Source organism: Rhinatrema bivittatum, chromosome 7 (assembly GCF_901001135.1).
Source record: "Rhinatrema bivittatum chromosome 7, aRhiBiv1.1, whole genome shotgun sequence".
Taxonomy (NCBI): domain Eukaryota; kingdom Metazoa; phylum Chordata; class Amphibia; order Gymnophiona; family Rhinatrematidae; genus Rhinatrema; species Rhinatrema bivittatum.
The window spans coordinates 35,707,775-35,732,264 of record NC_042621.1 but is presented as its reverse complement, the minus strand read 5'-3'; the positions used below and the strand labels follow the sequence as shown (position 1 = coordinate 35,732,264).

Sequence of the window (24,490 nt, the reverse complement as noted above, 5' to 3'; positions counted from 1 at the left end):
GGAGGTGGAGTAAAATAGTAATTTATCAATTAGGAAATAGTCAATTCGGGAATGGGAATCGTGAGGCTTGGAATAGAAAGTTTAGGATCGGGATTTTGGGAAGTGTGATCTCCAGACATCCAGTAATTGCCATTTATCAATAAGAGTTTGCAGTTTCCGCCTGTGAGACAGAGCCACTGAAACACTGCCCTTAGGGGCATCCAATTCAGGATTACGTGCTAAATTAAAGTCTCCCCCAATTATGTTCCCTTTTCCATATATCTGAAGACTACTGTTCAGTCTCTCAAAGAATTGCCCTTGATCTTGATTTGGGTCATAAATGTTAACCAGGGTGTAGGATATTCCCTCTATCACCAGATGTAAAACAATATATCTAACAAAAGGATCACAAATGCAGGCTTGGCAAGCAGAAACCAAATTTTGGGAGCTCAGTATACCAACCCCAGTATATTTGGCACCTTTTGCACAGGGAGTTAGATATTGATCAGGATATGGATGGGATCGTAGGAGAGCCCTCATGCCTTGCTTTTAAATGAGTCTCCTGTATAAAGAGTATATCCGCCCGTAAGGTCTGCGCTTCCTTGGAGAGGAGATGTCTCTTGAAAGGGGAATTTAATCCTTTTACATTAAGTGATACTAGCTGAAAGGAAGCCATGTCATACCTAATAAAGGTACTGGCCCCTCATAATCAGGTGTGGGCATGCAGGTTCTCCTTGCCATAGCCTTAATCTCCCAGGCGTAACCTTTGACATCGCCTACCCAAAATAGGTATCCAATGAATATTTCTTTCCCGTATCCTCCCCCTTTAAACCCGGATATCACTCTAAGCGATACCCTACAATACAATATGTTGCTCATCGAGTCTTCAAGCTTCATTTTGAATGTTAGTGTCCTCCTTTTCGCCCCGCTCCCTTCCTTTCCTGTCCCCCTGATAACCATGACCTACGTATACCTCCTAGTAGGTCAAATCGCCCGGAGGAATGTGATGTCATCTTTATCATGAGTCTCCTTAAGCCCTTATATTAACGTTGAGGCTTTACAGTTTCCTAGAGACCAGCAAATATAAAAATAAGTAAAGTTCAATCATGTAAAGAAGAAAATGAGAAAGAAGAAAATAAAACAAAAAAGGAACAATTGTTCCTAATCAGTGGTATCCATGTTTTTCTTCACATAGATGGATCTGGGCTTTAGCTACCAACATCTAGGGTCCCCGTCTTTTCCATTAGATGGCAGATGCTCCAAACAAAGTCTCTTTATGATGATAGGAATATAAACTGTAATGTGATGATGATCTTCAGGTGTTCCCTTGTGTTATCCCCTGCGAATCTGAGTTGCGCTTGAGCCACTCTTTGCCATCTAGGTTGTTGATCCTTGAGAGGAAGTTTCCTTATATCCGGTGTAGTTTCTGGGGTAAACCCCACTATATTTGAGGGAAAAACTGCATCTGCCATGGTTAGAATACATTGAGATTTCCCATCCTGAGTGTAGGTTAACCCAAATGGGTGTAGCCATCTATATTTAATGTCTTTCTTGCGTAGGAACGCTGTGACTTCTCTGTTCCCGGCGATTTTGCATAGTTGCTTGGGATAAGTCAGCATATACTGAGAGGATCCTACTCATATACAATTATTCCATGCCCATCTTTGTTGTTTTCTGGCTATGTTCATTATTTTTTCCTTAACTGAAAAGTCATGGAAACAAACGATTGTCACGCGGCAGATTGGTGCCAGCCGCATTTAGCGACCTTTGAGCTCTGTCCAAGTGTATGGTTTGGGAGCTTTTTGTAGATCCGTCAATATTGGCCTCCATTAGAAACAAACAGAATTGTTTTATTGTTGCAGTGCGAGCATTATTTTCAGGGATTTCCGAAATCGCAGGTTTCCCCTCTGGGCGCGGTTCTTCAAATCAGCAGGTTTAGTGCATATAGCCTGGTTTTCATCTTGGAGTTCTGAATACGTGTCTTGTAGCTGTCTGGTGATTTCAGCTTGTGCGTCGACCCGGGTATCGATATCATCGACCTTATGACAGAGGCCAGAGAGTTCTTCCCGGAATTCCCCCAGCATGTCTTCTATTTCCAATTTGTAATTTTTAAGATCTTGCCTTAAATCGCAGAACCATGTTCTGAATTCTGCTCGAGTCGGAGCCTCTCACGACTGTATGTTGAATGTGTCATTGCTTTCTAACGAGGGATCGCCTTCCTCTATGGAGTTATCCTCGGCCTGCATCTCTCTCACCGGGTTTGTGATAGGAAAAAAACTGGAAGTCGATGAATTTCCGCTTCGTTGTCATCCTGAAGAGGTTTGGAGTAAGTATTGATACTTTTCACCGTCTATTGGGGGAGTATTAAGCCCCGAAATGGAGATTAGAAAAAGCTTCTCGGAGAGCTCATGGCTTAGGCAGCCATTTGGTCCAATGAAGGTCACTTCCTTCAGAAGGTGTAGTTGTTTTGTTATAAAGTCCAAAGATAAAAGCAAGTTTGCTTACTGTAAATGGTGAATGGGAGCGCCCCCTGGTGGCCCGATGTGGGAACTTCTCTTAGAATGTTGAAAGGCATGCTGCAAATTGGCTTATTTGAATCATATGTTATGGTCCCTCCCGATGCAGCCTGTTGGGCGAAACACGGTGTCCATGTCGGGGGGCACCATTCTGCTTTAAATGGACATTTTCATTGTAAAAGTCTCCTTATATTAAGGAGACATTCATTGTAAATTTGTAAATTATCTTCTCTTGTTATGACCTTCTTGTTTTCTCTATCCTCCTACTACCTTTTGGTTTAACCCCCGCCCAGGATCATTCTCCCTGTTGAAATGTATTTTCCAAACTTTCAGTTATTATGTGAACCGGTATGATGTCCCCACTAATACCGGTATATAAAAGTTTCGAAATAAATAAATAAAAGTTTCGAAATAAAGTGGTGGAGTTTCACATCAACAACAAAGTTTAGACAATTGTTCTTACAGGTGCTTCTTACAACAATCTAGATTGCTTTCACACACTCTTCTCTGTGTTGGCTTCTCAATTGAGCGTTGAATTTTTCTCCGATACCCTTGTGGCTTCATTGCATACCTTCACGTCTCATTACTACCTCCATCAACACGCCAGCTCCGATGGATCCATGGAGCAGGAGATAATGCGTTATGCTACCAACTCTGAAACTGTCCACCACTTTCAGGGACATGCTCCACAGAGGATCCTACTCATATACGAGCATCCACAATCTACCTGCTTGCATGAAGAGCTGTGCTTCGTTCCCTGGCTGGGGACTCCCAGACAGCATAGCTAATTATCCTGCTTATCTGTGGGGGGAAAAAAGCAAGTTTGCTTACCGTAAACTGAGTTTTCTGTAGATAGGATGAATTAGCCATGCGTTCCCACCCTCCTCCCTGGACAGTTCTATCTTCTGCCTGCTCTACCTTTTGGCGGTTACCGATGCTCTATGCTTTCTCACAAACTGAGGTGATGCAGATAGATGTGCAGGAAGGTACCATGCAGGAGCACGTCTTTCAATGTTGTAAGAGAAGTTCCTGCATCGGGCCACCAGGGGGCGCTCCCAGACAGCATGGCTAATTCATCCTGCTATCTACGGAAAACACTGTTTACAGTAAGCAAACTTGCTTTTATCTTTGGACTTTATAACAAGATAACTAAACCTCTTCACAATAGCTCATCTGCCAAACTCTTATTGCACAGATCTTTATCTCTGTATTCATATCTAACAATGTTCATGGTTAACAATGCTTTTATCATGCTTGCTTTAGCTTTTGCAAATGTCAGTGCAAAAACTATGGAAAAAAGGTACTGTGATATAAAATTATGCAAAGCAACTTATTAAACATAGAAACATGATGGCAGATAAAGAACATACAGCCCCATCCACATCTGATCATCTAGGGGAGGGGGAGCACATCAAGATAGGAATGGCAGCTATTTCAGTTGCTAGTTTCAGCACCACCTAATCTAGAGAGATTTTCTCTGATTCTTTCTTCAGTGGGGAGAGACCCTATTGGGCCATGAGGGGAGGAGAGCCAGGAGGAGAAGAGTATGGATTTGTTTTCAGGCCGCCTCATACCCATTTTTGTCTGAATTTGTGCTAGGGAAACTCCTCTGGGGGAGGTCCAATTTTCTCCTGGCAGAGGCGCAGATGTCATTGGCCAAACTGGATTTGGAGGAGGAGTGGGGCAGGGTATCTGTTTTGTCAGGGGATTCCTGTGTGGGGGAAGCCCTGGAAAGTTTGGGCATCAGAGGGTGAGCCCCTGGAAGAAGGGGAGATTCCCACAGCTGAGGGGACAATCCGTGGTTCGTCCACCTGTTTAGGAGGGAGGAGCTTACCTGTATGATTTCCTAGGCCTTGGTGGAGTTGGGCATCAAGGAGGCTTTGTTGGAGCTCATAGTGAAAGGAGAGGATCCAATTTTGGAAGGTCTGCATAGACTGGTTAGTACCTTTCCTTTACATAGGATGGTAAAGACTCTAGTGACTGTGGAATGCTGGACACAGCCATGGCAAAGCTCTATCCCTTTCCCAGGAAAGAGATGGAGCTGTTGAAGTTTCCAAAGTTGGATGCCTTGGCTTCGGAGATCATGAAGATGATTATTCCAGTGGAAGGTAGCACAGGCTTAAAGAATACCTTGGATAGGAGAAGAGGTTCTGAAACAGTCATTCAAGGCAGTCTTCCTTGTGCTTCAGGCGGTTTGCAATAGTTTCATGTCTCAGGCATGTTTGTGCTGGGTGCAGTAAATTCCTGTGGGTGACTTAACTGAGAGTTTTACCTTTAAAGAAGCAACAAGACTGGAATCTAGGGTTGCATTTATAGCTGACCTTTTATATGATTTCATTCCTAACTCTGCTAGAGGTATGGAGTTGTTGGTTGCAGCCAGGTGTTTGCTGTGGTTATGGAACTGGTCAGCTTCTAAGACAAGGTTGAGTAAATTGCTCTTCAAAGAAAAGTTTCTTTTTGGGGAGGATCTTGAAAAGATGGTCAAGCATTATGTTGACAAACAAGTCTCTTAAGTTGCCAAAAGATAAAGTGAGGGAGTCTCAGAAACTGGCCCCTGTGAGCTCCAAGTTTATAGAAGCGAGGCATTACTAGATGGGTAAAGTATCCTTTATTCAAAAGGGGGCAGCTTGGTGACGAGTTTCATTCCTTTGGTTCAGGAAAGAGAATCTCAAGTGATAGTTGTACAGTTTTAGGTAAGAGGTCCCAATAAGATTGAAGGGGGCCCACTCACCAAGTCCTCCAATTGGGGGATGTCTATCACAGTTTTATGGGGAGTGGGTCCACTTTATGTTAAATCAGTGGGCTCTTTCATGGCTGAGAGGTGGTTATGCCTTAAAGTTTACTCATCTGATAAGAGAGGCCTTTCCCTGTGCATTTCTGGAAAAGAGAAAAGTTATAAAGTCAACGTTAGATTATCTGCTTTAGTTGGCTGCAGTAGTTCTAGTACCCAGTGAAGAGTGGGGACAAAAAAGGCGTGCACTTTCAGACCCATCCTAGATCTCAGGCACGTAAATGAGGCTTAAGTGTCTCATTTGTGCATGGGGAGACTGGACCATAATTATAGCAGTAAGGATAGGGGAGTTTCTCACCTCCTTAGATCTCTCTGAGGCATATCTCCACATTCCGATTTGGCTGTCACATCAGCAGTATGTTAGGTTTGTGGTGCTAGGAGATCATTTTCAGTTTTGGGCATTTCCCTTCGGCTCGGCTACTACCCCCAAGGACATTTTCCAAGGTTATGGTAGTAAGGAAGGAGTGATGGCTCGCCTTTATTTAAACGATTGGCTCGTATGAACAAAATCAGAAGAGGAGGCCAGGGGTTCCATCAGCCTTTACAGGATCTGGGATGGATGATAAACCTTGCCAAGAGCAGACTGTTACCTTTCCAGGTCTTGGAGTTGTAAGCAATATAAGGGTAAGCTTGTGGGTTACAGCCCGCTTCTCTCCTCCTCCTCTCTCTCCTTGTCTCACTGGGGAGAGGCAGTGCTACTGCAGATTACCACTTATTTACCTTATATGTGATCAGAAAAGCCCAAGAAAGACACTGTTTATCTCAGACATTTATTTTCAGATTTGCTGCTCAGAATAATACAAACCACTTATCCCACTTATGTCAGAAACTTATACTACAATTCTCAACACAGCCTATACTTATAACAAATAAAGCTTAGCATTTATAGGTGAATTCAAGCTCTCATGTCAGTATTACCTTGACTTGCTTAGGGTTACTATTAATAAATGAGCTAAATATCCCTATATCTTTGGAAGATACTTTCAGTCTCACCCTGGAGCAGTCTCTGTGGCTGAGCCAGGAAAGATGCTGTAGTTTGCCATCCCGTGCAGTGGTCTCTGGAATGCTGAAGCTTGTCCTCTGGGCTGTAGGGAGGGGCAGGGAGCAATGGCTCTGGTGTTTGTCTTCAGGTGTTAATGGGTCATCTTCCACCACCACCTCCTGAGCCCCCTCTCCCATGCTAATTTTAAAAGCCAGGATATGCATATGTAAGAGCTTATAAAAAGTCAAACAGGAGCACAAAATGGGGTCTCTCCTTCACTTCAGACTGCTAGACACCCTCTCTGACGTGTGACAGCTCCTGCTGTGTGACATCTCCTGACCAGGGCATGTGATCTTCGGTCTTGTGGCATCTTGACCGGCGAGCTGACCTGTCTGATAAGTCTGCCTTTCAGGATTGGCGAATACTGTCTCCAGGCAGATCTAAGCCCTGCTGCGGGTCTTGAACTGTCCTTAAACTCCCAACTGGCCTGTTTGTCTCAGGACCTCTGTTTACGGAGTGAAGCTATTAACAGAGAAAGTTAAATAGGCAGATCAGATAATTCAGTCACATTTTGCCATTCTAGCCATCATTTCTCTATTTCTGCTGAAATACAAATCAGTGCCCATTTGTTAATTCATTATTTTTTCTGAAGAATAGTGAAACTTCTATCTCCCTACGAAGTACTTGGGTGTGCACATCGATACCTGGCTGGCCAAGGTATTCATGACGGAGAGGGTTGCCAAGCTTATGTGACAAGTTCCAGAACATTTTAGGTTGAAATCACCCAGGATCTGCAAGTACTGGGTTTTATGGCAGCGGTATTGGATCTTGTTCCTTGGGTAAGAGCTCGTATTAGAGCTCTACAGAGATCCCTGCTAATGCAGTGGAAGGCAAAAGTGCAGGATTTCAAGATGAAGTTAACTTCAGATGTCAGAGACAGTCTAGGAAGTGGTTCTTGGAGAAGGATCTGATCAGCAGGCTGCCTTTGAAGGCGCCAGATTGATTATGACAGATGCCATTCTCTTCGGATGAGGTTCTTATTGCCAGGGCAGCTCAACCTGAGGTCTCTGGAACTTGTTGGAAGTGGCATAGTCCCTCAATTGCCTGGAGATAGCCATAAAGAAAGCTCTGCAGGCGTTTCATCCTTTGATTCAGGGTAGATCAATAAGAGTGTTCTCTGATTATAAAACAGCAGTAGCTTATGTGAATCATCAAGGAGGCACAAGGAGTCACCTGGTGGCAGCATAAACACAAGCAAAACACTGCTCTTGTTCCGAGGGATGGAGAAGCATCTTCAAGTGTTGTCGCATAGCAGGGGTAGAAAACTTCCAGGTGGATTACTTAAGTTGTCACAGTCTGGATCCGGGCAAGTTGGGAGCTAGTCAAAGTAGTTTTTGCCTTGATAACATGCAAATGGGGGGTATCAAGTAGGGATTTCATGGTGACATGCAGAAATTCCAAAACAACAAAGTTCTTCAGTCGTAGGAAAGAGGACGGGTTTGTGGGGGGTCGATGCTCTTTCTCAGTAGTAGCCTTGTCGAGCTCTCCTTTTCATGTTCCCATCATGGCCAGTGATAAATAAGAAACCAAAAAGGAGGCAAAATCAAAAAAATATTAAACATTGAGTTAGATCCTAATTTGCTATATGAGAAAGACCTAATATAATTCACACATCAGCAAGCCTGACTGGATACTCCAATGGAAATGGGCCATCCGGTCTACTACATCATTTAAGTACTGCAAAAGTCTTTTTTTTTTTCCTCAAAAAACTTTTTACTTGCACATAAAAAAGATTGGATAGTCACGATCATTATAAAAATGATTGGATAGTAACTATCATTGATCCAATCTTTTTTTATGTGCAAGTAAAAATTCTTTTGAAAAAAATATAATTCTGAAAAAAATACTTTTGCAGTACACAAATGATGTAGACTGGGTAGCCCATTTACATAAGGGCACGCCATCAGGCTTGCTGATGTGTGAATTATATTAGGTCTTTATTATCTGGCAAATTAGGATCTAACTCAATGTTTGATATTTTATTTTGCCTCCATTTTGGTTTTTGGAGTCATCATTTTTGGCAATTTGTTGGCTCTTTTTTTTTGTGTGTTTTAAGGTCATTTAGAGGATAGTTGCATCAGGGCCTAATAATTCTGGTAGCTCCAGATTGGCCCAGGCATCCTTGATATATGGATCTCATGAGACTCTGGTAGAAGAGACACAGAGGTTGGAAAACATTCAGGATCTATTATGGCAGGGGCCAGTCTGGTTTCCTTTTGTCTTGCGGCTTGGCTATTGGAAGGAGAAGGCTGAGCTGAGAAGCAAGGATCATTCAGATGAGGTAGTGGTGACTCTCTTTTGTAACAAGTAAGAATGCCACTTACTTAACTTATATTCATATCTGGAATATCTTCGAGGTATTAAAATATGGAAACAAGGGTTTCCCTTTTTAAGCTTCAGTTCCCTTGGTTCTTTTTTCAGAATGGTTTTCAGGAAAGGTCTAGCCTTGAATTCCCTCAAAGTGCAAGTAGCAGCTATTGGCTGATACAGGGGGAAAGTCCAAGGATTGATGTTAGCTGCCCATCTGGATGTTGCTCATTTCCTAAGTGGGGTAAACATCTTTGTTCTCTTCTTCGGAGTGCTTTTCCTCTTTGTATTTACATTTTTTTTAAGCCCATTAGGAGAGGTGTCTGTTAAGTACTTAACACTGAAGGCAGTTTTCCTGGTGGCTGATTGTTCAGCATGATATGTTTTAGAATTATAGGCCCTATCATGTAGAGATCTGTTTCTGAAATTTTCAGAGGCTGAAATTTCCATTCGGACGTTCCCTTTCTTTCTGCCAAAGGTGGTTGCACTATTCCATTTAAACTAGTCAATATAGCTGTTCAAGAGGTGTGATTCAACAGGGGAATTTAAGGATCTTCATTTCACAGTTGTTTCAATTCCTTCAAGAGATCTGATATATTTTTTGTTCTTTTTGGTGATCAAAGGAAAGGGAGTGCACCCTCAAAGGCTACCATACTCAGATGGATTAAGGAAGCAATTGGTTTGGCTTACATTTCCAAGGGTTTACCAGTATCCAAAGAATTTTGAGATTACTGAATCTACAAGGAGCCAGGTGACCTCGTGGATAAAATGACATTCCGTGTCACTGGAGAAGATCTGCAGAGTGGCTTCATGGGCTTCCTTGCATGCCTTTTCTAAACATTACTTTGTATTGTCTTCACCGTTTTTTATGTATATTTGATGATTTTGTATATGTTTGAACACGCCTGAGCTTTAGTGTGGGTAAAAGCAAGATTGCTTATTGTAAACAATGTTTTCCATAGATAGCAGAATGAATTAGCCATGCTCTTTGAGTGATGTCCTCCAGCAGTACGGGGCGGAGCTTTTTCCCCAAGATTTGCAGAGCTTTGCACTGTGTGGCTATTCCTGCGCGTTTACCTTTTTCTCCTCTGTTGATGATAGAGCCACCTTTGCAGAGCAATGTAGAAGGTTGTCCAGGGAGATAGATGAGGTCGCATGGCTAATTCATCTTGCTACATACGGAAAACTCTGTTTACAAGAAGAAAACTTGCTTTTTTAACCTGTTGATAAGAATTGGCCATGCTCTCTGGGAGTCCCCAGCTGAGGGTTGCAGCCAGATTTTTTGGTAAATGTCATATTTGATGGTTATATTCTTTTCTTGACTTATAGTGTTTTTATTATAATCTGATTGTAACCCGTATTATATGTGGACAGCCTTGTCTTTGTGATTTGGCCTAAAACTGCGGTCCCCACGGATCTATCTGAGGCAGACTGCTGGTCGAGACAATAGTAGGATGTGAATGTGTGAATTGATGACATTTAGCCGCTTTACAAATGTCCTGTATGGGTACGTTGTAAAGATGGGCTAAGGACATTGCAATAGCTCGCACTTGATGCACCTTAACTGGCTCTTCCAACTGAATAGAGTTTGCAGTATTGTATACATTGAGTTATCCAGTTTGATAGTGTTTTCTTTGATACTGGAGAACCCGGTGCATTTGGATTAAAAGAGTGGAATAATTGGGATGCCTGCCTAGTAACTTGGGTTCTTTCCTTGTAATAAGCTAGAACTTTCTTACAATCCAATGTGTGCAACAGTTTCTCTCTATCACTATTGTGCGGCTTCGGGGAAAAAGGTGGGTAGGGTGATAGCCTGGTTTACATGAGAATTAGAAACTATCTTCGGCAAAAAGATGCATCTTGTCATCTTGTCATGATGAAATTGTAAATATGGCGAATAGTGCTCCAATGCCTAAAGCTCACTAACTCATCTTGAGGCCACTGCGATCAGAAACAGGACCTTCCAAGTTAAATGTTTTCGAGAAGAAGTTTCCAGAGGTTAAAATGGAGCAAACATGAACATCTCCAATACTATGTTTAAGTCCCAAGGTACCAGAGATATTTGCAGGTTGGCGGTTGGAGCAGCACAAGACCTTTCATAAAGCCAGATACCAGAGAGTGAGTTGAAATGGAAACTCCAACCCTTGTCTTGTGATAAGTTGCTATTGCACTTAGGTGTACTCGAGTAGATGATGAGGTTGCTAAACCTGTCGTGGACAAACCATGCAGATATTCCAACAAAGTCTCTGGTGCTCAAATGAATGGGTCAATACCTCTGGAGCCGCACTACAGGAAGTATCTTTTCCATTTAAAGGCATAGTTTCTTCGCGTTGATGGTTTTCTCGCTGATACCAGAACTTCTTGAATGTGTTGCGGTAATCAAAGGTGCTATAACACCTCTTCAGCCAGAGACCTTGGTGTACTCGTTGACAATGAACTCAACATGAAGAAACATATAAGCTCAATAATAAAGGAAGGATTCTTCAAACCGCAAATCCTCAAGAATCAAACCACTTCTCTACGCCCAAGACTACAGAACAGTACTCCAAGCTCTCCTATTCTCCAAATTCGACTATTGCAATGCCCTACTCCTGGACCTCCCATCCAACACCCTCAGACCACTGCATCTACTCCAAAATGCTGCCGCAAGTTCACTCTCAAACACCAAAAAATCTCAACACATCTCACCAATCCTCAAAAACCTGCACTGGCTACCCATCCCACAAAGAATTTAATACAAAGTTCTAACACTCATACACAAAGCACTATACACTGAAAAATTCGACTGGCTGACCCCTGCCCTTCATTTCCAAGCTTCCCAGAGATATCTCCAATCCACCAACACTGGACTCATTCCCACTCCATCACCAAGAAAGGCCCACCTGACCTCAACAAGGAAACGAGCCCTAACAGAGGCAGGTCCAACACTATGGAACAGCCTACCACCCCAACTCGGGCTCAACCCCACAACCCAATCTTTCAAAAAGAACCTGGCTCTTCCAAAAAGCATACCCAACACACGAACACAAGCGCTCCCCCACACCCCCCACCCCCTCCCTCAGCACCCACATCAAATCCGCATATTTACATATTGTGATCAACCCCAAAAACCTAAGCTTTCTCACTACATTGGATGCAAACTTTCAATGAAATTCTTTTCCCCTAAAATGCTTCATTATGACTCCCTACAGACCTTCTACTATCCTCATCACAAAATCTCATCACAAAAGACTGTAAAGCTTCACTACATAATGTTATAAAGTTCAATACAACAGGTCACAAAGTTCAATGCTATAAAGTTCAATGTAAAATGTTAAAAATGTTTAATCTTAAATGACACAATGTTCCATTGTAAAACAAGAAATCTACTCTAACAAACTCCCTGTTTCCACTGTAAACTGGTGTGATATGTCCAATGAACATTGGCATAGAAAAACAAATAAATAAATAATGCAGTCTGCTCAGTCTCCATGCTGTCAGTTTCAGAGAGGAAAGCATGGTGTTTACCAGAGTTCCCTTTTCCTGTGTCGGTAGATCTGCACTGCCTCCCAAAGAGATTGGAGGATGAGTGGAAAGTTGTACTAGATAAGCATACCACAGCTGTCTCGGCCGCTCCGGACCAATGAGAATCAAGTCTGATTCATCTGTGATTCACTTCTAAATTGAGCTATTAGTGGTATTGGAGGGTATGTGTAAAATTGTCCTGCTATCCACGGGATGAGTTATGCATCTTGCGACTCCCTCTGAGAGACGATTCGTGGGGGTAAATTTTCTGCTAAGTCTGTCAACCTCTGTGTTTGTAACTCCTGGCAGGTAAGTTGCTTTGAAGGTTGATGAAGTGCGCTTACGTCCACTCCAGGATCTGCACTGCCTCCTTGCACAGAGGTCTGGAACCGGATTTTCCTTCCTTGTTTATGTAAAACATTGCCACTTGATTGTGTGAATCATTACACGTTTTTCCCAAAGGGGTGGCGTGAATATGTGTAATGCATCCTTATTGCTTTTAGTTCCAATAAGTTTATTTGAAGGTGCTCTCTTTCTGAGACCACAAGCCCTGCATCTTGAGAGAGAGCAAGTGGGCTTCCCAGCCCTGCATTGAGGCATCCAGCAGGATTAATTGATGTGGTGGACTTTGAAAAGGAGCTCCCATAGATAAGGTTGATGGAGTTAGCCACCAAGTGAAATCTACCTTCATGGCTTGGGTTATGGACACTCTTTTGGACATAGGTTGTCTGTATTGAGACCACTGGGTTTTCAAGCCCCATTGCAAATGGTGCGTGTGCAGTTGAGTGTGTGGATCCACGTGGATCGCTGCTGCCGTGTGCCCAAGAAACACTAGAAGCTGGTGAGCAGTGGGATGCTTCTGTTGCCGGAGTTGTAATGCTAGTGAGCATAGCCCTTGGGCTCTTTCGTTGGGTAGGAAGGCTTTGCAAAGGGATGTGTCTATCCTCGCTCTTATGAACTGCAGAACTTGGGTTGGGGGCAGGTTGGACTTTTCGTAGTTGATGAGGAAGCCTAGGTTTTTGAGGCAGAGAATAGTTTTTGGGCTACAATTAACCAATCTTCCAGGTAAGGGAAAATTCTTATTCCCTTCCTGTGCAAGTAGGCCACAGCTACTGTCAAGCATTTTGTAAAAGCTCTCAGTATGACACTCTGTGCACCACTTACACAACCCTATGCAGACGATGCGACTCAACTGTCACAAGTACACCGGCAAAGCAGAGATCACCTGGTCAGCCATTGCAGCCTACAACGAATAAGCCACATAAAGCACAGAAGATTCTCTTGGCACAGTCAACACATAAATCTACTTCGAGAGCCGTTGCAAAGTCTGGGCAACTGAGGCATACCACACAGGCGGCTTAAAAAGAGAATGGGGGAAGGGGATCTTCTGGGCTATCCAAAATAATCTGGGCAGACCTTCAAATAGTTTTTCTCCTAGAGGAATTGCATGATTCAGGTTCCTCAGATCAAGGGGACATGACAGACCTTCTCTCAGAAGGATCTTCTACTTCCTCTCAAAGTGTATTCAGATATCTCATATGTCTCAACCACCCCCAACTACCCTTCCTTGTTAGTCCTGCCCCTGTTATCATTTTGTCCAACCCCCTATCCCTGGTCGCATGCCGCTCACTTTCACCTCGTGTCATTTTAAGGCTAACCAATCCCTTTACGTTGCGTTAGAAGAGTTTTGCGTATCAACGCTCATTCTTTTTATATTCTCATATTTTCCTTATCTTGTTGCTAAACTTCAAGTTTCATTTCGTTGCATTGTTAAAGATATTTTTCACTGTAAGAAATAAGTACCCCTCCCGCTTATTTCCTTTTCGTTATCTGTAAACCGACATGATGATATTGATCTAATGTCGGTATATAAAAATGTATAAATAAATAAATAAAATTAAAGCATTCTGCCCCTTTACAGGAGCCATTCGTAAAAAGGCAAAAGACTTCACGTCCAGAGAAACTGGTGTCTAAGACACCATAAATCCCCAGATTCTTCCGTTCTGCTGGAAGCAGTAGCTCTGCCGGGGAAAGTCTATAGGAAATCCACTTCTCCAAAAATGCCCATCTGAGAGAAAGATCTTCACTACACCGGATGAGGGACATCATACTGCATAAGGGGGGAGCTGCCTCACATGCTATGGACCAGATCATGGCCATTCTTAAAACGTTCTTTTCTTCCTTGGAATCTGAATGTTGCTCCTGTCTCAACAATTTGTCAGCCTCTCAGAGGATAAAATATCTTCCTCTCGTGCAAAAGGATGACAATTTGCCAAACTGGAGTGGGGAACTATCCTGCATTTCTCACCAGACCTGAATGAAGGCCTGCAGAACTCTCCTTCAGCCTCTCCAGATAGCTCCCCAGGGATTCCATCTGATCCCCCTGAGGATCCACCAGAGCCCTCTTCCCCACCAGAAGATTTAACATACTCAAAGTTTGTGGAGAAAGTGGATGCAGTACACAAGGTGGAGATGTGCAAGACCCCGAACCCTAGATTCAAAGTTATGGACATTCTAAAGATATTTGACATGCCAACAGAACCCACAGCCTTACTGTCAAATGCAGTAGTGGTCACAATTATGGACAAATCATGAGAGTCCCCCTTCTCAGGAATACCAGTTTCTCAGAAAACAGATCTGAAGTACTGCATCCAAAAATCAGCCCATTATGGAATGGTGTAGCTTCTGCAAGCTTCGGTGTTGGTGGAGTCTGCCATGAAGAAGTCTAAAAAAATCAAGCTTCATTCCAATATGCCACTGGGCAATGATAACAAAACTCTGTATGAGTTCAGATGCAAGATCTTCCAGTACTCCATGCTGAACTCACGAATTCAGCAGCATCAACTTTAAATTAATTAATATCTTTATGAATGCGTCCACAACATCAACTGCAGCCCATAGGATGGCCTGGCTTTGAACCAGTGCCATATGAGAAGATATCCATGAGAAGCTGGAGAACTAACTGTGCAAGGACAATAACCTGTTTAGTGACAAGCTTAGAGAAACAGTATCTCAAATAAAGGAGAAAAACATGGCAATAATATCGTTTGCATCCTCTACAGAGCAGCAGATTTCCACCAAGAGATACTATTTTCAGTATAAGAAACCTTTCTTTCAAAGGCATCCCTTACAGGCCATATCAAGCTTACAGATCACCACCATATTAACCTCCCAGACAACAGAGCCAACAGTCACAGCAGAGAAATTGCCCAAGAAATCAGCAGGGGCCATCACAAAAACTGCAATAAGGTTTTTGAGCGCAGTCCAGCCACAGCTACCTTTACCAGTGGGGGGCAGGTTATCTCACTTTTGCCAGGCATGGGAAACAATAACCTCTGATTAAATGGGTGCTAAATATAAATTCACCATGGCTGCAAACAATTTCAAGCACCTTCCTCCGACCTCACATCTAGTGGCGCCATCTTGGGATCCTGCGCAAGCTCCTCTTCTACAACAGGAGGCACAACTACTCCAGTAGTGATATGTGCGCTGCACATGGCAGCAGTTATTACTCCAAATATTTCCTCATTCTGAAGAAAAGCGGGGGGTTTCCACTCAATTCTAGACCTTCATGTCCTCAACAAATTCATCCACAAGGAGAGGTTCAAGGTGATGTCCTTAAAGTCCATTCTACCTTTTCTCCAGTCCAATGATTGGATCTGTTCCCTGGCTCTGAAAGATGCTTATATGTACATTCCAATCCACTAGTCATGTTGGCACTACCTATGTTTTCAAACAATGCTCATCATTATCAATACAGGGTACTTCCCGTTGGTCTCTCGTCTGCAAGATGCGCTTATGAATCATCAAGGTATCTTTCAATTTTGCTTCATTTTCCAATTACGTTGTGTACTACAGCGTCATATGGGGCACACTAGTTTATATGACGGATCTGGCCTGGTTTGAGTGCGAATTTTTTTTTTTTTTTGTGTGCTTACATGACTAGCATCGGTAGATATGAATTTGAGCACACTGGGTTCCTTGCCTACCTGGCACTTTTTGATCCCTTGGGCCGAGACATTTCAATGGGCCCTATCAATGAAGCTCTCTTTTTGTGGCTGCTGTGTTGCATTTTCAGGCCTGGAGAAGAATGAGTAGAATGACTCATCAGTGGGCAGCAGTGATGGAGCATAGGAACCTGACCGAACTCCATAGTTCTCTCTCAGCCTCGCAGTCTTCGCCGCTCTGGGCCTGCGGAGACATCCTCCCATGGTCCCTATATGATGATTGGTCATGTTCAGGCACCAGACACAGGTAACGTTAATTATTCTTGCCAGTGAGGGACATAATTTTGCCAAATTGCTGTACTTGAAGCCGAGCATTTTTCTTCACAGTGTAGCATTGAAAAGTGCCGTTTGGGGTTTACCTTGTGTGAGAATTTAAGAAAAATAGGAGAAAGAGACTCATAGATGGAGGAGAAAGAGGGAAATGCACAGGAATAGCCTTGCAGGTGCAGAGTGCAAAGCTCTGCAAATCTAGGAGAAAAAGCTCTGCCTTGTGCCACTGGATAATGTCACCCAGAGAGCATGGCTAATTCAGCCTGATTATCAATGGAAAAATATATAGTTTAAATAAATAATAAACATTACTGATCGGATCGGGAGATGGCTGCCATCAGGGTAGGTGTCTTGTCAAGTTCCCTTCATCTAGGGGCAGCTTAGGTACATCCCATGTGTTCTGGATTGGTCTGGTGAGACGGTAAAGAAGGAAAAATTTCATTTCTTACCTGATAATTTTCTTTCCTTGAGTCTTACCTGACCAGTCCAGGGTCCCTCCCAAATCGAATTGATCTACTGTATAATGTAATTTTCCTATCAGCATGTTTAATATATTAGTTTAGAAATCATGATTGTTGCGGGGGTTCACATTTAACTCCCCTGCTCTTAGGGGTGGAATGTTTCAAATGTTTTGTTTCTTTTATTCATTTTCAACAAATACAAGTAGGATAATCCTTACTTTTGGTAAAAGAAAATGACATGACATATAGATACAAAAAAAAAAGTAACAATCCATAAAGAAATCCAATATAGATATTACATTTTCTAATTAGGTAATTACATGGTAGAAGGGGGGTGCAAGTATTTAGGGAGATAAAAGTAATCTCAATCAAGAAACAGGCTTAACGTGACTAGGGCACCACTTCTCTTATGGATCTTCAAACCTAGGTAATACCAGGAGACAAAGAAATTATGCTCCTGGGATTACTAAGGGATTTAAGTTGTTCCTGGAGAAAAAGGATAAAGCATTCAGTTTGGGAACAAATAATACATTTGCAAGGATATCTTAAAGCAAAAGAGAATCCCAAAGCAATTATCTGTGGCTATAATAAAAGGACATCACGTCTCCTTTCCTTTGTAGATCGGGCGAAATCCAGATATATATGAACTTCTTGACCATAGAAACAAGCAGTAATATTCTTGAAGTATCTTCTCATTACTTCACTTAGTTCCTTTTCAGAAATAAATGGAACTAAGAAGGTAGCATGATCTAATATCTCATCCTTAGAATCTTTCAAAAATTGGGTTAAATTTTCTAACACCTCAGGATGATTTCGGAGGACCCTCTCTTTTGCAGAAACAGGCAAGAAAAACATCTTGTTTAATACAAGGGGTTTTTACCATCTTCGAATTTTAAGATATCCAGGAAATATTTTTTCAACGTAACATAAGGGTCTTCTCCCATCACTTTAGGAAAATTCAAAAAACATAAATTCAAATGCCTTGTATAGTTCTCCAGATATTCTAACCTACGAGAGGTATTAGTAAGATCTTTAATCACTTTCATGTTACAGGTTTGAATCTTGGAAACAGGAGACTCCATAGACTCTAATTGGGTTTTAACCATATTGATTTGTCCATCAACTTTAACTTCCAAAGATTCCAACTTGGTGGTTAAATTTTCCATTTTTGTATGCTGATCCCTTAAGGAACAACCAAATCCAGCCACTAGGTCCCATAATGCTTTCAGCGACACCACTGCTGGCTTCGGTGGAAGAAGAAACAACTCACCCCCCAATCCTGGAGAGGAGAGGTCCACCTCTGCTATGGCTTTCGCCGGATCAGCCACGGCTCCCCCACTAGCTCCCAACCTCTCTGTCAGCATTGAAGTTGTTGCAAAAGGTACAGAATCCAGAGAACCGGAAACCTCCAACGATTGAGGAAGCAAGGGTGACAGCGGTAGTCCACTCTGGCCCTCACCACCCGAGGTCACAGCAACAACGCCATCGTTCTGCGCATTGGTCAAGAGTGAGAGGCCGGCATTCACCGGAACCAGCGGTATGTGAAGATGCGGGGTACTCGGGGTAACGTCTCCAGGCAGTTCCGACGCTCCCTCACCAGGAACCACAGCGGGGCTATGTTCCCCCTCTATCGGTGCCGTCCTGGGTGTGTAGGAGATAATTAAGTGCTGTCCAGTCGGGAATGCAGTGTCGGGGGGGGGACGGGACTCTAACCTTCCCCTTTCTTTTTGAAGGCATCTTTGAGGAAACAATACAATGAGGGAGAGTGCTAGTCCACAACCCGGCAGACGCCACCATCTTGCCTCCCCCTATTTCAAATGTTTTGCTTTGATTCAATTTTACTGGTGTGCTGCAGGTGTCACAGTACCCTATGTAGGGTGTCATCAGCCAATCAGTGGTTGTCATCAGCCAATCAGTGGTTTTCTTATGTTCTTATGTTCTCTGTCGCCATCTGCTGGCAGAGGGAAACCCATGCGTTCTGGATTGGTTTTGTAGGACTCAAGGAAAGACAATTATCAGTTAAGAAACCAAATTTTTCCTTCTTGTTGGTAACAACTCTTTCCAAATTTTTTCGCTAGTCTATTTATTACTGATCTACTTGGAGATTCACTACACACAAATTTGACTCAAAACTCACACTCAAAACTCTGAATAACACTACTAGGTTAATCACTAGAGGCAGATAGTGCTTTGTTGTGCACGCTATTGTTCTTTTTTTGCTCTACAACTTAATGAAGCTATTTCTTGGGATCAGAACAATTCAGACAAAATCTCATGCCTCTTGTACTGACACAAGAAAAAATGCTACAAGTAAATGTAAGCAATTAGATCTAGAGTCTTTTTATAAACACCCTGTACATTGCTTGTACATAGATTATAAAATGAAGTAGAAAAGTAGTATGTTCATCATCCAAGCAGAGTTAGCTAAACTGAGCACAGGTAGGAAAATCGTTAATGTTTTAATTCCAGTGACATCTACTTTTTTGTGAATGCAGGGGATGCCCTCAATGATAGCCATGCTGAAGTGGTAGCTAAGAGAAGTTTTCAGAGGTGAGAATTTTCTTAGATTTGAATTCACTGCTAATGCTTTTTCTCATGATTATTTTTATGGATGAAAAATAGTCAAAACAGCCCAGTTGGAACTTGTCCCAACCCTGTTCACTGCCATTCATGACGGGTCTGCTCAGATTTTTCCCTCAATTAGTCCCAACCCTCTGCCATCTTTAACCCTGCCATTGCAGCAGCTGTCCTTGATAGGGTCATTTTGGACCTTAAATTCTGTTTTTAAGTGGTGTTGGGGTTCTGTGGCTGGATGTTTCATTTGCAGCAATTTCAGCACCTGCTAGCTTGCTAAACAGGAACCATATTCAGAAAGCAAGATCTGGTTCTATCATTGTATGTATATACAGGGTAGCCCATGGAAAAGTAGCCCGCCTCCAATACAAGTGCCACGCAGGCAGGCTATGTTTTCCATGGGCCACCCTGAAATATAAGAACATAAATTATGCCATACTGTGTCAGACCAAGGGTCCATCAAGCCCAGTATCCTGTTTCTAACAGAGGCAATCCAGGTCACAAGAACCTGGCAAGTACCCAAACATTAAATAGATCTCATGCTACTAATGCTGGCAGCAAGCAGTGGCTATTCCCTATTGATTAATAGCAGTTTATGGACTTTTCCTCCAGGAAATTATCCAAACCTTTATTTAAACCCAGCTACACTGGCTGCCTTAACCAGAGAGAAAGCAGATTTCTCATATGGCATAATGGGACCTGTGCACTAAAGCTTAGTTTGCTTGTTAAGGCTGTTTAGCAAGCACTAAAAATAGCATGTATTAATGACTTAGCTTGCATGCCAAACAAGTATATGAAGGCACATCCGATGCAATTGAGTTTTTAGGAGGTACATGCTAAACACCATGATATATTCTCCTCTTTCCGATAGATTTTACACTTGCCTTGGACTACATACTTTGCTTCTCAAAATCCCTCATGCTAACCAACCCAAGGTGAAAGGATTGGTTAGATGGAGGATTTCATTCCTCTAAATCCTCTCCATCTGTGAAACGTAGCAGTCGTGTGAGCCTTCAGTGTGGTTTTTGCAGGTTCTCGGGTGAACCCACGAGGCCTATGCTGGCAGCTGGCGAACACACCCTGTGTAGTGGGACAGTCTGGAGCTTCACCTTTACCAGCTGCCTCCTCCGCAGGTTAAGCCAGCAGCACTTGGGTGGGTCCCTAGGGCAGTGAAGAGAACTATAGAGTTCAGAAGCACATCGGGATCAGGCAGGCATTAGACTAACAGAGTCAGAGACAGGCCAAGGTTGGGGCAGGTGGCTAGCAAGAGTGGTCAGGTCAAGATCCAGAGAGTCAGGCCAAGGATGGACGAGGATATAGAGAAGACACTGGATGAGACGGACAGGACAAGGAAAGGCTGGATGAGGCAAGGCTAGAGTTGAGGAGAACAGGAGTCGGACATGCAAGCAATATGTATTGCAAGGCAGGAGACCCGTTGCTGAGGCGAAGTAATGCTCCAGGGCCCTTGCTTTAAAGAGCTTGGTCGGGCTGATGTCATCGGGAGATGCCACTCAGAGTTTCTTGCCATGGGGCCTAAATTATGCACATACATGTGCGCATGCCTTAGGGAAGGCGGCTGTTGGCAGCATTCACCGATGGTGGCGTGCCACTGCAGCAGGATGCCTCTGGGAGAGTCTGTCATTGGGGTTTGTTGGCTCGCGGGGCAGTCCTGTGAGCTGCCAGGCGTAACACCATCATGGAGATGGGAGCAGATTACATGAAATTTAGGAAGAAGGTTAAAAAATTGTTTCCTATGGGTTTATCCATTTTTGGTGGGAGAAGGAAAGGAATCGAACAAGGATAAGAAGGTAGCTAGAAAAATATATTATTTGAGAAAGTTCAGCAAATGTTTTCTAATATTGTTATATATTTTCATTTATTTTTGTTGTTCTGCTGGGTTTTATTACTTTAAAAGTCACAACAAATGCTGGATAAAAGTGATACAGTCCCAGGATTCAAATGGGTTTATATGTCCAAAAATTCTTTATTCAAAAGGCGGCAACTCCACTGTATATAATCAACATTATCTTTCACAAGCAAGGGGTCCCCCCCGTGTTTCGCCAAAGGCTGCGTCGGGAGGGATGCCCAGGAATAATTTATTAAAGGGTTTCTAAAAACAATTACAAAGGACTGTATTAGAAGAATGGTACCAGTACAGAATAAGTACAAGTAAATATACATAAAGCACGCATAATCATTTTTACCTTAATCGGAGTTCACAGATTCAGGGCAGGGAGCGCGCTTGAGCTTGAACTGAAACAAACTTAAAAGCTGTCAAAAATCGCGCAAAACAGGTTTCACAGACCAATCAGGACGGAGGAACGTACGGCCAATCACAAGTGAAGGAGCAAAACACCTGCAACCTATCAGAGTCATGTGAAGTGGAACCATTCAATATCTTTGTTGAGGCCCTTCGGGATAACAGAATCTAAACGGTGTATCCATCTTTGTTCACAACGTGTAAGTAAAGTGTCAAAATCGCCACCTTGCAAGGAGGGGGGAACAAGCTCTAAAACAAAGAAAAACAGGTCGGATGCAGTATGGGTCTGCAAAGCCCAATGATCAACCAAAGGCGCCAGGTTCCGAGAGTGTTTAATATTGGACCTGTGTTCTATAATCAGAGTGCGTATCTGTCTCTTGGTTTTACCCACATATAGTTTATCACAGGGGCAACGTATAATGTAAACAACTCCTTCAGAACCGCAGTCAGAATCATGACGTAAGACATAACATTTACCAGTGTTAGGCTCAGTGAATTGGGAAAGTACAGATGTATGTTTACACACTGAACAGTTTCCACACGGTTTATGAGTCCCCACCTGTGTTCTATCTAATCAGTTCGAGGAGAAGTCTGAGTTTGTCAGAATATCCCGGAGGTTTCGCCCTCTACGGTACGTGAATCTCAAAGGACCTTGGAACATATCTGAAAGGGCTAGGGCGGACCAGTGTTTCCGAAGGATGTTAGAAATTGCGTGACTGGAAGGTGAAAAAGGCAAAATACAGTTTAAGGATTTATCATCATCTCTCCGTGATGGAAGAAATAACCAGTCCCTATATACGTATAGGGCCCTCTTAAACGCTGACTTCAAAACTTTATATGGGTACCCTCTCAGTCTGAACCGAGAGAGCATCTCCTTAGCTTTCTCCACATAGTCGGCCGTAGATGAGCGTAACCTACGCAGTCTCAAGAATTGTCCCGTAGGGATATTCTTCTTAAGGTTTTTAGGGTGGCAGCTGTCAAATTTCAAAATAGTATTGCGATCAGTCTCTTTATGGTAAAGGGTAGTAGAGAAACAGTTGCCAGCATTAGAGATTAACAGATCCAGAAAGGCTATATATGAGTAATGTAAACAAAAACTAAATTGCAAATGGGGGTTACAATGATTCAACGAATCAAAAAATAAATAAAATTGAATTTCTGTTCCCAACCAAATTAACAGAATATCGTCTATGTAATGATACCATGAGTGTACAAAGCCCCACCAACTGGACGGATAAATATGTCTCCTCAAATTGAGCAACGTATAAACACGCTAAGCTTGGAGCCATAGTGGCTCCCATCGCAGTCCCCTTTATTTGTTGGTAGAACGTGGTTTCCAAACGAAAATAATTCTTTGTCAGTGCTAGAGTGGTTAGCTGCATTAAAAAAGATGTAGGAACCCTGATTGGCTCAGTACGGGAGTCTAAAGCATTTTTGACCACTGTAAGCGCTTCAACCTGTGGAATATTAGAATATAAAGATACAATATCCAATGTGATTAGAAGGAAAGGTGTAGAGGGAAAATTTGCATCGTTCAATAAAGTTATAAGATGGGACGAGTCACGGACATAAGATTTAATGGCCGGTACGAAGGGTTTCAGAAAAATGTCCACAAATTGTGAAAGGGGTTCTAAAACCGAACCTATCCCTGACACAATCGGGGCGCCCTGGTGGATTCACAAGAGTTTTGTGGATTTTAGGAAGCACATAAAACACCGGTACAACCGGGCATTGTATAGTAAGAAAACTAGCTTCTCGATTAGTATAGTAATGTAACGATGAGACACAGCATCCTGCACAATCGAAGCAATTTCTAACTGTAAAGATTCTGTCTGGTCAGAGGAAGAGGAAGATAGAAAGATGTATCATGCAGCTGACGAAGTACCTCTACTTTATAATCAGATCTATCCATTACCACAACACCCCCTCCCTTGTCCGCCGGTTTGATGATAATAGAGGAATCTTCAGATAGTGAAGACAGAAGGGATTTCTCATGCTTCGATAAATTGTAATGAATGTACTGATGACTGCCCTGCATAAGTGACTTAATATCATTTTGAACCAATTTCTCAAAAGCTACCAGCATATAGGGTCTACTGGACCAGGGGGGACCCATCTGGATTTTGTAGTAACCAAAGAACCATCGTGTGGGGGTTGAAAATCTGAAAAGAAAAGTTTCAATTTCAAAGATCTGAAAAAACGGTACAGGTGGACTTGTACATCAAAGATATCAACTTTAACAGTAGGAACAAAAGAAAGCCCTCTGGCTAAAAGTTTTAACTCATCTTGTGTCAGCGTCCTGGAAAAGAGATTGAACACAATATCAGAGTTTATTGCCAAGGGTCCTGTTGTTGCCGTGTGGTTAGGGTGGATCATGTGTGCGTCGGTGGGCGACCTCGCGATCTCGAGCCCCGGGTGTTGCGTGGAGCCTGTCCTGAGTCTAAAAAAGCAGAGGCAATAGAAGAGTATGAACCAGAGGGAACAACAGGGAGTTGAGCAGTTTGTGGTGGAACGGGCGCTGATTCTTCGCCTGAAGAGTCGTCTGATGATTGTGCAAAAGTAACCAACTTTTTTGGGGGTTTGTTGGGGTTCATCCATTGGTAGACGTAACCTTTTTTGTAATCCGTGTCGTCGCGCTGAAATTTCTTATATTTCAAGATTTTAAGATCTTTCTTAAATTTTTCGAGATTTTCATCAAATTCAGCGCGTTGTTGTTCCCATGCTTCTAAAGATTCAGCGCTCGACCGGATTGCCTCTAAATTAGAATCGACTTCGTTTT

At 42.8% G+C, this 24,490-nt stretch overlaps 1 protein-coding gene across 8 annotated transcripts in view; it reads left to right on the top strand.

Annotated features, from left to right (window-relative positions):
* The window catches only part of ADAT1 (adenosine deaminase tRNA specific 1), a 132,779-nt gene that overhangs the window by 20,234 nt on the left and 88,055 nt on the right, over positions 1-24,490 (top strand). For all 8 annotated transcript variants that reach the window (XR_003857683.1, XM_029608243.1, XM_029608244.1 and 5 more), the window contains exon 4: positions 19,373-19,427. Coding sequence is in view for 7 of the 8 variants with exons in the window: in XM_029608243.1 (XP_029464103.1) it covers positions 19,373-19,427 (55 nt within the window). In the remaining variant the exon portion in view is untranslated. The remainder of the gene's footprint in view (positions 1-19,372; positions 19,428-24,490) is intronic.